The sequence below is a fragment of the Crocuta crocuta genome, unplaced genomic scaffold (genome assembly GCF_008692635.1).
Source record: "Crocuta crocuta isolate KB4526 unplaced genomic scaffold, BGI_CrCroc_1.0 scaffold452, whole genome shotgun sequence".
Taxonomy (NCBI): domain Eukaryota; kingdom Metazoa; phylum Chordata; class Mammalia; order Carnivora; family Hyaenidae; genus Crocuta; species Crocuta crocuta.
This window is the reverse complement of record NW_027528851.1, coordinates 799,220-812,194: the sequence shown is the minus strand read 5'-3', so window position 1 is coordinate 812,194 and position 12,975 is coordinate 799,220. Positions and strand designations below refer to the sequence as shown.

Here is a 12,975-nt window from a genome sequence, read left to right as displayed (position 1 = left end):
TTCCTTTAAAGACTGTGTTATTTGGATAATTTTGCATTTATCATGCTTCCAGATGCCTTAGCATTAGGAAGTTAAATGCAGATTTTTTTTCAAAAGTTACGTATTTTCAACTGACGGTCTGAAACAATGAAATGTGGAAGTTGCTATTGATGTTGTTAAGCTGTATTCTGTCTACAGTGGATAATTGTGTCTTACCATAGGCATGTCAACATCGCTCTAATTCAGAGATAATCTGCTGTACAACTCCTTCACTGCAACAGCTGAATCTGCAACTCCCTCTGAAAACCAAAGCCTTTTTCATGTTAGATGGGATCCATTCCAAATACTTTGATCTCTTTTATGTACATAATCCTGTGTTTAAGCCTTTTGAAAAGCCAGTGATGATTTCAATAGGCAATGAAAATGTACTGGAAATTAAGGTAAGAAACACTTAAAGATGTTCTCTTAAATCATCAACTTGAACTTAATTGACTTCATAGCTATATGAATAGAATTTTTGTACTAGGTTATTATCTTATACTATATCAGCAAATATCTAAGCTCTGAAAAACAAATCTTTTTGGCATTAAGACTGAAAGGTAAGTATAATCATGGGCTGCTTTTAAATGGAACATTTAAAAATTCTTGTGTGTGTATTAAAAAGTAGCAAATGTGGGACACAATCTATTAAATAGGCTGCCTGTAATGCATTATGCTGTGAGGTTAACATTTCCCGGGACACCTAAATGTGCTCATTATAAGATAAAAGGTAAGAGCCATGAAAGTAAATGCATCAATTGTAGTTCTGTACTTCCTTATAATACTGGGAATTTTGTATCTGGGCATGGTCATCTCTAGGGTGATTTCTAAATGAGCTGGATTTCCTCTACCTGAGGAATATATTAGACTCCACATGTAATTTAATTGGAGGATAACAGATTGTTTTTTCTAACCCAGGCTGTTGCAAACAAAGAATACTAATGCCCAGAGAGGTTTGCCAGGTTATGAAACAGTAGCAAAACAAAGACAAAAGTACAGCCCTCTTACATCACTTCAGTCATTCTTACTTCAAGTAGTAATAAAATGGGCAAAATGATCAAGACTTTATCAGTAGCCCCAGTCACTAGAAACAGCAAAATATTTACCTTTCAGCATGTTGTTTTAGACATTCTGACTTTTTTCCCTGAAAGATAACCTGAATGCAAATATGAACAAACACAAAGTAATAGGATAGTTCTTGTTTAGATGTAATATAAATTACTGTAGATCATCTCATCCAAGTAATGTATTTCTACTGAAATTTTCTGCTTTTTCAACAAGATTTTATCTACAGTTGAATTCATGCACACGTTCATAGTCATATAAGTTTACTAACCTCGAATTGTGTTTTATACAATAATTAAGCAAGCCCAGCATGAAATTAAATGGAAGCCTGCTTCAGTGAACAGCATGTTTACCACAGCAAAGTTCTTTCATCTGCTTCTTTAATTAGTTTTAGAAAAGGAGAAAAAGCTTTTATCACTTCTTTTTTTTTTTCAATAAAACTAATCTAGTGTGACCTTTTGCTTTCAACAATTACTGTGTTTGCCATTTGAAAGATTCCATTTGGTTTTTCTTGATGAAAACAAAGGTTTATTTGCAAATATTTTTACACCCAGATAAACTCTATTTTTCTGTTTCTGTATCTCTGATGGAAGGATTAGAGATGAATGGTTCTTTATCTGCCCTTCCAAGCACAGTCCTATCTGGAAGAGAAAACTTATTTTTCTATAAATTAAATACCCATTATTCAATGTCCTACAAAATTGTTGGACGTAGAAAAACATGATTTGACATCATCCTCAGCCTTTCAGTGCTATTCCCAACATGGCCCAAAGGGTCTCTGCAAATAGATACAAAACTCTTTCTTTCTTTGCTTACATACAGAATGATTCTTTTCTCTAACAAGGGTATAGCATCTGTCATGTCACAGCGTGGTAGTTTGGGGGAAAGAAGGGGCGGTTAGAAGGGATTATTTGGGTATCATCATTCAATCTTCTTCCATTTTCTTTATATGTAAGAGGAAATATAAGATGTAAGATTTGCTTGACAGCTGTTTAACCCTTTACCAGTTTCTAAAGTTAATCACATCGAAACCTCTGTCTCTCTTGGGACAGAAACAAAGGAAAGCAAAGCATGAGAAAAGAAAGAAAAGTCTTCTGGACATTCAGTGGACTGTTTTTATCAAAAGAAGGGATACCATTTTATTTCATGTTGTGCTTGTCCTATTACCATTCAGAACATAAGTATAAAGTAGGTTCATATTCCATCAGTGAAAACTATGGAGAGAATTATGTGTTTAGAGAGAGATTTGCTCCTTATTGCCAGGGAGAGTTCATGCTCCTCAGGCAGCCATGCAGGCAAGAATTCTTTGCTAAAAAGTAGATTCCCTACTTGTAGTGTTACAGTGCCCCAACTAGCCAATGAAGAAACCATTTTAATTTTGGTTCATGCAGCTCTTCCCAAATGGCCAGGGATCTCCTTCTACAAATGTTTATTAACATCCTGTGGAACTCAGTTTTGAAGCCTTCTATCAAGGTTCTTTGGCCTGGTCCCTAAAGGAGGGGCTCCTATCCTCTGGATGAAGTATAAATCTCCTCCTTCCTGCCCCTATCTCCCCCAGTTCACTTCTTGCCAGCCTCCCTGGACTGTTGTCTCTCTGGGTCCTGCTACCAGCCTGCACCTCACTGCTTTAGCTGTCTTTCCCAGACTCAATCCTGTGGCCACCTGGATGTGTGAAATCTTGTAAGATCCCTCCTGCTACAATGCTGGTTTTCAAATTTTACATACTGCTTCTCCCATCTGTTGTGTTCTGTAACCAGCTCAGACATGGATCCCTAGGCCTGAATCCTAGATAGAAACACTGTGTCACACCTGGCCAGAGTTGAAGTGGAAAAGAATAAGGAACATCCTAATATAACACATTAGGAGTAATTAGTTTTCACTTTAGAAATGTATTTATTTTAACATTACAGTGAAAAGAAAAAACTCTTGTTCATCTTTTATCTTTATATTCTCAGTAACTGGAAGTGTGTCTAACACACAGCAGATGATGAGTAGAATTTGTATCAAATGGAATTGACTTGCTTCATGACCTAGTCCCTTATTGAACCTTAGTTCTCAATGTGTAAAGCTAGAATGACAATAACACCTACCTCAGTGGGGCTGTCTTTACAAGATAAAATGAGATAATTCTGAATTGCTCTATGTGTGTAGGGAATTAAAATCAGAAAGCTTTTTCTGTGCTGCTTTATTTAAAAGAGTATATTACCATTTTAATGACTGAAGACCTGAGCCAAATTTATAAATATGTTCTTCTGTTTCATAATAGTTAATGTTAAATAATAAAAAGTAAATAATAAAAGTTCTAAACATAAGCCTTTTTCCCATAACTCTATAAAGCTATGTTTATTTTAAATGACAAAAAGTATCCTATACCTTTTTTTTTTTTTTTTCCCTGATTTGGGCCCATCTGCATATAGTAGTGGGCTGCCAGTATCATTTATCTTGGGTTGTAGACTTTTAAAACAATTACACATATAAAGCTGATAGTAATTACTTGTATGTCACTATTTATGTTCCTTACTAGGTACAAATGTAAAGAGGGTCATTGTTCAGCTGAGTGGTCTGTTTTTGTTTTAGAGAAAACTTTATGCAACATGCAAGGAGACCCTGTGCCTGAAAGGAGCATTTGGAGTACAAATGCAGTGTGTTCATCCCTTCCCCCAGCCTTCATTATTATCTAAGCAAGCAAGACACATTTTAGTCATTCCCTCATAAATCAAGTCCTTCAGCTCTTTAATCTCTTTTCTTTGTCATTCCCTGAATTCCCTCCAATATGTGAGTGAGTGCCTTACCCCTCCTCAGACCTAACCAACAAGTTGTCATTTGAAGCCCCAAAGTGACCTGTTAGATTTATGTGCTTTTATGTTGAATTGCCCTGTGTGGCTGACCTGGTTCAATGGCATACACATACTGCCTCTAGAAATACCTAGAAAATAGAAGCATACAGTTTGTCTCTATCCCATTTTTCTTAGAATCCAGATTCATGTTCGAAAAAGTATTTCCTTCCAACTTCTTTTCCCAGAATGATTTCTGACCTACCAATCTGTTGAGATCCACGCAAAACAATGTATATAAAAGCAGTTTGTCAAGTATTAAAGATCACATAAAACAAAGTGGCAGCGCCGTAGTTATTACTGGCTCCTCTTTGTCCATGTTTTGATATATCTCTCTTTTTAACTTTTTAATAAATATCTATACTTATTAAGTCTTGATGTAAGAAGCTGTACCTATATTTTCACTTTCCCAAGGCTAATAATTGGTTTCTTCAACAAAATGTTGATATTTTTTAAATGCTTTCGGTTAACTAAATATGTCAAGTTGCATATTTTTTTAAAATCCCTATGTAACTATAATTGGTCAAAATTATGTAATCATGCTCTCAAATCATAAGGAGGGTCATATGGCATCTCACAGGACTTTCTGGAAGAATTAATTTATTTATGTATAGGATTCAGCTGTGCAGGAAGGATGAAAAGAAATTGCCCAACTCAAACACAAAAGGAATATATTAACATAGATCAATTAAATCACAATCTCTGGAGATGGGACCCAGACATCAGTATTTTGTAAAGCTCTCAATGTGATTCTCAAAGTAAAGCCAAGGTTCAGTGTCACTGCATGAAATATGTTAGCACAACTGAATCTCTAAATTACTTCCTTTCTGCCAACCATTCATACCTACTGAAGACTTTAATAAGGTGAATTTGGTTAAGACGTCATTGGATGGAAGGATGTGAAATGAGAAATCTCTCCTTTGCTCTAAAATCCAATTTGATGGAAAAGCTGTAGGGGCTCAGTCCATAGGCCATGTGACTCTTTTTTTTTTTAATGTTTTATTTATTTCTGAGAGAAAGACCCTCAGAGAGGGAGGGAGATAGAAAACTGAAACAGGCTCCAGGCTCTGAGCTAGCTGTCAGCACAGAGCCTGATGTGGGGCTCGAACCCACAAACCATGAGATCATGACCTGAGTCAAAGTCAAATGCTTAACTAACTGAGCCACCAAGGCGCCCCGGGCATATGACTCTTGATCTTGGGGTTGTAAGTTTGAGGCCCACATTGGGTGTAGGGCCCAATGGGTTTTTGTTTTTTTTTAATTTAAAAATGAAATCTTAAAAAAGAAAAAAAAAAAAAGCTCTGTGCTTTGAATCCTAATTAGTGGCCCAGAATGGTCAGGCTCTCTGGCAACTATCCAAATTCCCATGAAAAGGAGTATCATAAAATCATGTGCCTTGCCAAACAACATGGCCTATGTTTGCAGTATATTTATGTTCTTTCCCAATTGTTAGTATTCCTTCAAAACTGTGAAGTGTTAACAGCCTCCTTTTTTCTCTTTCAGGGAAATCATATTGACCCTGAAGCAGTTAAAGGTGAAGTGCTAAAAGTTGGAAATAAGAGCTGTGAGACCATATACTCACATTCTGACACAGTTTTATGCAAGGTCCCCAATGACCTGCTGAAATTGAACAACGAGCTAAATATAGAGGTGGGATTCCTGCATTCCTCTCATGATGTAAATAAAGATGCCAGTGTAATTATGTCACTTGCATGCTTAAAATAAGTCATTAAAGCTCATTTGTGTGTTGGCTTTAGCTCATCAGCTCAGCCTTGATTCTTAGTTGTTATTTTAGAATTAGTTTTTGTTGCACTGTCTTCCTCCCAGACATTAGCAGGTGGATCTCAAAAGTCCTGCTTAGCACGGTCTATCTCCATCATGCTCCACTTTTGTCAAAATTTATTGTACCTCTCAGGAAGAATAAGGGCACATCCTAGAGTACCCTACCCCCACTTCTTAGCACTAGGAGGTGAGAGCCAACATACAGCTGCTCTCCACAGTGATCTCAAATGCATGGACAAAGTAAAATAGTAAATAAACTAAGTTCTTTCATGTCGCACCATGCAACTCACACTTTTAAAATGTACATACAGTTCAGTGGTTTGGGGTGTATTACATTATTAATTTTTTTAATTGTGGCAACATGCATGTATCAGTTTAAATATTTTTTAGAGTACAATTTATGGCATGAATTACATTCACAATATTGTGCAGCCGTCACCACTAATTCCAAAACTTTTCCGTCACCCCAAATAGAAACCCCAGAACCATTAAGCAGTGCCATCATACTCCCTCCTCTTACCCAGCTCTGGTAGCCTCTAATCTATTTTCTGTCTTTATGAATTTGTCTATTCTAGATATTTATAAGTGGAATCATACAGTATTTGTCCTTTTCTGTGACTATTTTATTTAGCATATTTTCACAATTCATCCATGTTGTAGTATGTGTCAGAACATCATTACTTTTTAAGGTTGAATATTCCATTGTATAGATATATCACATTTTATTTATCTAAGAATGATTTTTAAAGGGTTCCTGAAGTCTTCTAAAAAGTTATGAAATGGTCAGGGGGCAAGTTATGAAGTGGGAAAGTACAAAAAAATTAGAAAATTTAAAGCTGAATCATGATATCAGAGTTTGAAATTAAAAAGGACCCTTAATTCTAAAAGTCATACCATGTTAGAGCCAGAAGGATCCTCAAAGATTTCTTCAGTGTATCAAAACTGAAATAAAAATATTATGCAACCTTATTATTCCATATGATTATTTACCGCTTAGGAGAAGTCTTCTCTGCCCTCTACCCAGCCCTACAGGACAGAATCAATGCCCTGTTGTCTCTGTTTCTTACTGTTTATTCATATTTCCAAGGTACATTTCACATTATATTATCACTTATTTATGTTTGTTCCCCTTTCTGTAATTTAGTTTCTCAAGATCAAACTCTGTTTTTTTTAATTTATCTTTTTATCCCTAATATCTAGTTATAGGTATAAACAGCTAAGTATCATATAAGTACTTTAGGAATCAGTAGCCCCTAATTATTTGAACACTGAAACAGAATTGAGGAATATCTTACTGCTCTGAAGGCAATTATGCCACTTCTAGAACACTAATAACCAGGTGGTGCTTTGGGTCCAAGGAGGCTATGATTCAACCTGTGTAGTATATTTTGTATTTATCATGACTAAATTCTCACTTTTCTGTATTTGTCATTTTTAGTGGAAGCAAGCAGTTTCTTCAACCATCCTTGGAAAAGTAATAGTTCAACCAGATCAGAATTTCACAGGATTGATTGTTGGTGTTGTCTCAATATCAGTAATACTCTTATTATTACTTGGGCTTTTCCTGTGGCTGAAAAAGAGAAAGCAAATTAAAGGTGCATTTTTGTTATTACTATTTGCTCTAAGAGGTTACCTGAGGTATATAGTCATTACAGTTTAAAACTGCCATAGATTCATGTGTGTTGTCTTATGTACAATCCACAAAACCCATGAGTTCTGGTCACTGGGTCAAGGTCTGCTGGGACCCATGATAGCCAAATCTTTAACAAGCTCTTTCTCTCTCTCTGTTTTAAGATCTGGGCAGTGAATTAGTTCGCTATGATGCAAGAGTACACACTCCTCATTTGGATAGGCTTGTAAGTGCCCGAAGTGTAAGCCCAACTACAGAAATGGTTTCAAATGAATCTGTAGACTACCGAGCTACTTTTCCAGAAGGTATACTTCAGTTTATCATTCTAAGAAATACCTATACATATACCTCAGTGGGTTGCGGCATTGTTGTTTATTTTTGGTTTTGCCTTTATATTTTTATAAAAACAAGAAAGAAGAATTTACATCTTCTTTAGCCAGAGAATTAAGTTTAATTTGACACAGAATTATATGGCTCTTATTTTTAAATGGACTCATTTATATATTACATTAGCATTTGAGTCTTTAAGCTTTCTTCTTACAAAAAGGTTAATTTTAAAATCATTTGAGCAAAGGTAAGGTCTTTATCATCTGAGTTCAGTGCGAAGAAATTGTGAGCTTCAGCTTTCTTTAACAACCCAGAAAGAGTTAAGATACAAACTTCTATTTATCTAAGTGGGCATTGTTTTACCTGTTAATCTTCACACATTTAAATTATACTTCTCATATTCCTTTAAAGGATTCTCAGTGAGCTGTTCGTACACAGCCTTTTACCCACCAGCATTCCAGGACTTGGATATATTCTGAGTCTTATCCAATAAAAACCTTCAATTATGCTATTTAAAGACAAGTGGTTAGTGCCATCTGCTTTGCAAAACACTAGGCCTAATAATGGTCAGGTTAACCAGAGAATTTCACATTGTTTTATTTAAAATCTCCTGGTAAAAGCAAAATGTCTGTATTGTATCTGCTTCATTATCTTTAGAAGTTACAGGACGTGAGTCAAGTACAGCACTTCCCTGGTTGAATATTTACCATTGGACAAATAAAATGAGTCACAGATGGTTGAGGATACTGGAAAGCTAGAAATTGCTCATCAAAACAAGTATAAGAGCAGTGAGGCACTTAACATTTTAGCTTTTTTAACACTCACTGCCTCTTATTTTTTGAAGTTTTTATTAGTTCTATAGAGATACATATATTGTCTTTGCCCACATGACTCCATTTGCCTTTGAAAATCCATGCCCTTAACAACATGAACAAATCAAACCCAGTTTATAGCTTTGAAATTTATATCTATTAGTATTTTATATCCACACTTAAGAGCTCTAATCTGAGATCATTAATATTCACAAGTAATTTTTTTTTAAAAACTTATTTAATCTTCCTCAACCTTGTTATTGAACAAACCTCTTTCATCATTACCAAGAGGCTTGTCTTTCATCCTCTTTCCTACATTAAACCTGAACTTTCAAGATGTGGAAAAGTAAAATAGACAAAAGAAGGTCATCCAGAGAGAAGAATGAGGAAAAATACACAACCAGCATCTAATAAAGAGGCAGCTACACAGCTTTTCTCTTTCATGCAGACCTAGAATTCTTGGTGGCATTACAGCAGAATCACACATTGATGATTTAAATTGGTTTTTGAGCATGTTTGAGTTTAGCCAAGGACTAGTAGAATTTCTATACCAGAAGACTTTTTTCCTGTATCTCACCAAGGATTTCCCTCAGTCTCCGCACCCCTGAGAATTTAGAACTCTGATCTCCAGATGAAAGGTTTGAGAAGTGAAGGTGAAGGAATGAGATCAGAGAAACTTATTTGCATTACCCCTTGGGGAAGTTTTGGAGAAGCCGACTCTAGGATTAAAGGAACCAGGCACCCAACTAGGCTCCCTTCTTCCCTCACCCATCCAACATTCCAGGTGCTCACCTGATGTTCTGCATCTTTTCTTCAAGGCTGCATCTGTCTTGTTTTCAGCCAGTCACTATACCTATAGGTGGTCCCCAAAGCTTTTATAGAACCACTATGGAGATTTACTGCTTTAGCCAAATTGATAATTGTGCATTATGGAAAATACTAAAAATGCTTAAACAGGGTTACAAATAGTGCACCATCAACTTTCTTTTATTCCCCTCTCTTAAGTTCTGATTTTCCTGGTCATTTGCTTTGGTCTTTCTCTCTCTCTCTCTCTGTCTCAAGAATAAACATTAAAAAAAAGAATATGGCATATTAAAAAAATAAGCCTCAAGCGTGGCTTTTGCTATATATAAAAAGAGAAATGTCTAAGGAAATGAAGATAAACAAGGTTTCAAAGTTAATGTTTAGTTTATTTAAAAGAGAATTTACAAACATTGTTTTACAACTCTTGTATATATAAACAAGATCTTGTATCTTTTCCCACCTTACCATTTTTATTAAACCAATTCCTTTGTCAAGGCTCTTTTTAGCCTCATTCAACAACTAAACTATCATTCCTTAAATTATAAAGTCCAGACTTCATTATTAATTCAATTTGTTACCCCTGTTGTAGTCTTCACTAAGAGAGGCTTTGCTGTTGTTTTCTAATAATTTTGCTTTGTCTTGCAGACCAGTTTCCTAACTCATCTCAGAACGGATCATGCAGACAAGTACAGTATCCTCTGACGGACCTGTCCCCCATGCTTACTAGTGGGGACTCTGATATATCCAGTCCATTACTGCAAAATACTGTCCACATTGACCTCAGCGCTCTAAATCCAGAGCTGGTCCAGGCAGTCCAGCACGTAGTGATTGGGCCAAGTAGCCTGATTGTGCATTTCAATGAAGTCATAGGAAGAGGTAAGTATTTCCACTCAGCTTTTTGTTAAATACAATTTTCCAGTAAGTATTTTATCTTCTCCCTTTGCAGATTAGAAGCTTAGACAATGGTGAAAGCAACTGACAGAGCAGTGATAACAAGTGCACTTGATTTCTGTTCTGCAGAAATACAGCTCTACAAATCATATCCATGGGGATTTGCCCCTGTGCAGGGAGGCAATTTGATAATCTTGTAAACATATTAAAAATAAATCACATCCTTTCCTCACTGTTATCATAATGGCAACTATAGTTTCTTGGAAGGTGCCGTTTACTTCTTTATCAAAATCATTAAGTTCCAATATTTTTACTCATATCTTCCTTCCTCTAGTCTTTCTTTGCCCAGACAACAGTGACTGACTTTACAAAGTCTTGGCTTATGGCAGTTTGTACACTTCTGGACAGCATCAAAAGATGGGATTTATAGCATTACCCTGATCTGAAGCAACATATATCATCTCTACAATGCATTTCAATTTCTTTATACAAAGAGGATGAATATTTGTAATAAGCCAGCCAGAGCAGCAATAACAGCTTGCATACGTAGTGTTTGAGGAATTATTTAGCAGGAAAAGAAAGCAATCAGAAGCCAGGAAATGAACTGCGCTCTTGTCGTTTTTACTAAAAAGCTTTTGCTGTTAATACTGAATGGCCTTTTATTCTGTATGTGCAGCAAGAGGTAGGCAGGCATCTACCAGCATGATGCAGAAGAAGCTGATGGGACAATTTGCGTAATAGGAACACAAGACTTTCCCATTTTCCTCTATCATACATTCCAGATTTTAATCCTTAGCATGTTCTCCCTTCCCTAACAGTAGCTTCACTATCAACAAACCTGTTTTACATCAGAGTAATATTTAGTTCTATTACTGGCCTATAAATTAGAGAAATTGCACCAGTTTTAAAGTATACAGCCTCTCACCAATTTTGTTCTAATTCTATACATTGTAAATTAGAATTGTTCATTTTTATTAGTAAAAGTGCTAAAATGGCAATTATTTTTCTTAAGGAGTAGTAACCATTAATGATTCTATAAATATTAACTATTATTTATTTATACATTTTTCCCAGTAAAATTTGAGCCCTCAAGAGCATAGGTTTTATTTTATTCATCTTTACATTATGAGAGGGTAAGCTAATGCCTGACACTCACATACTAGGAACTCAGAGAATCTTGGCTGGGTGGATGAATTAATTAATGAGTGTCTTCCACAGCTATCAGACATTTGGCACCTCTGGGGAAAATTACTGCCACTGGATGAAAGGCTACCATTGGAAAGTGATGTGGCTACACCAGAGAGAACTAGATGAAATGACTCAGAGTGAATTTGCTTCATTTGGGCAGTTGCCTTTTAGTTTCTGCCAACCTGGATTACGTATTAACCAGTGACTAATGGGGGAAATCTTTATTCTATAATGCTAATCTTATTCCTAATGGTAATATTTTTATTTTGGTTTAGTTTACTGGTATATAGGGAGCTGATTGTATTGCATTTCTTCATGTGATAAAACTTTCTTTTCATATTTAGAAGATATTATTTGATCCTTAAAAATAATAAATTTTTTTATGAGGCAGATGTTACTCCTGTGTTCAGTGGCTCCACTATAGTTGAATATTTTGCTGTATTAGTCTTTAATAAGAGTTATAGAACCCAGGTTTTTTTTCAAATAATCCTATAGCTTATATCTTAAGAGGGAAGTACATTACACCTACAATTTTACACACACACACTGGTACTACTAATTAAAAGTGTAAGAAACAATGTACTTTTTTGCCATGTGGAAAAAAGGAAATGAAGATCATGAAGGGCTTTGCATGTGATATTGCATAGTGATAAGTAATGCAGCACTAACCAAATTCCCTCTTTCATGTAGGACATTTTGGGTGTGTTTACCATGGGACTTTGTTGGACAGTGATGATAAGAAGATTCACTGTGCTGTGAAATCCTTGAATAGTAAGTAATACTTTAACACTGGAGTACACCTCCACAGACTGCTAACTAATAAATAGTTCATAATAAGATGTTGATTTAGACTTTCCTTTGTGAATCGTTTCTTGGCCTTTTGGCTAAGATCAAGTATAGACTTTCCTTTGTGGAAAAATCAGCTACTGCTGGAATTAAGGATCTAATCCTCAACATTTGTTTGGTCTAAATTCTTTTTGAAATATTTCCTTAGAAATTATTTCTCAGAGCGCTCATACATAAGAGTATAGGAAAAATGAGGTTCTTGGATTAACTAAGTGTCATTTAGCAATGTTTGGCTTATAATATTTGTTTTATGGAAGCTGTTGGAAGCATGTTGGAACGTACGGTAGTAATGACTCATTTTACCCAGAGAAATTATTATAATTATTTTTTAACCACAACTTTTATTAAAAAGATTTTAAAATGATATAGGACAAACAGGAAAAATGTACTGGCAGAAAATTGAAAAATTATAAGTGTGGAAGTATCTCATTTATCTGCATTTTTGGGGGAATGAGGTATTCTACATAAATGAAACTCCTAAACAAGGGATACTTACCTCCTTTTAATGCTAGAATTTTTTTTTAATTTTAGATGTTATTGAGAAAATCTTTTTTAAATGAATGTATGATCTGTTTAAGAAACAAAGAGGCTTCTAGATATTAAGATTATTGATGACCTAGAGCCATAATTAAAGCATAAATTACTCTCTTGTACAACCCAGTGTATCCCTCATACTAGAATTTTCCTGGCTTCACCTTTGCTGACAGGTCTCGCGTGTCAAGTCAGTGTGCTTGCCTTTTCGACCCATATTTCTAAATTTCTAAATTAAAGAGACAGT

General features: G+C 35.4%; 1 protein-coding gene across 3 annotated transcripts in view; it reads left to right on the top strand.

Moving 5' to 3' along the window:
* MET (MET proto-oncogene, receptor tyrosine kinase) overlaps positions 1-12,975 on the top strand; it is a 109,929-nt gene that overhangs the window by 78,383 nt on the left and 18,571 nt on the right. For 2 of the 3 annotated variants that reach the window (XM_077756031.1, XM_077756033.1), the window contains 6 exons: positions 201-419; positions 5,421-5,567; positions 7,138-7,294; positions 7,494-7,634; positions 9,918-10,148; positions 12,042-12,122. In XM_077756031.1, coding sequence (XP_077612157.1) covers positions 201-419; positions 5,421-5,567; positions 7,138-7,294; positions 7,494-7,634; positions 9,918-10,148; positions 12,042-12,122 — 976 coding nt within the window. The remainder of the gene's footprint in view (positions 1-200; positions 420-5,420; positions 5,568-7,137; positions 7,295-7,493; positions 7,635-9,917; positions 10,149-12,041; positions 12,123-12,975) is intronic. The other variant, XM_077756032.1, reaches the window with a different exon arrangement.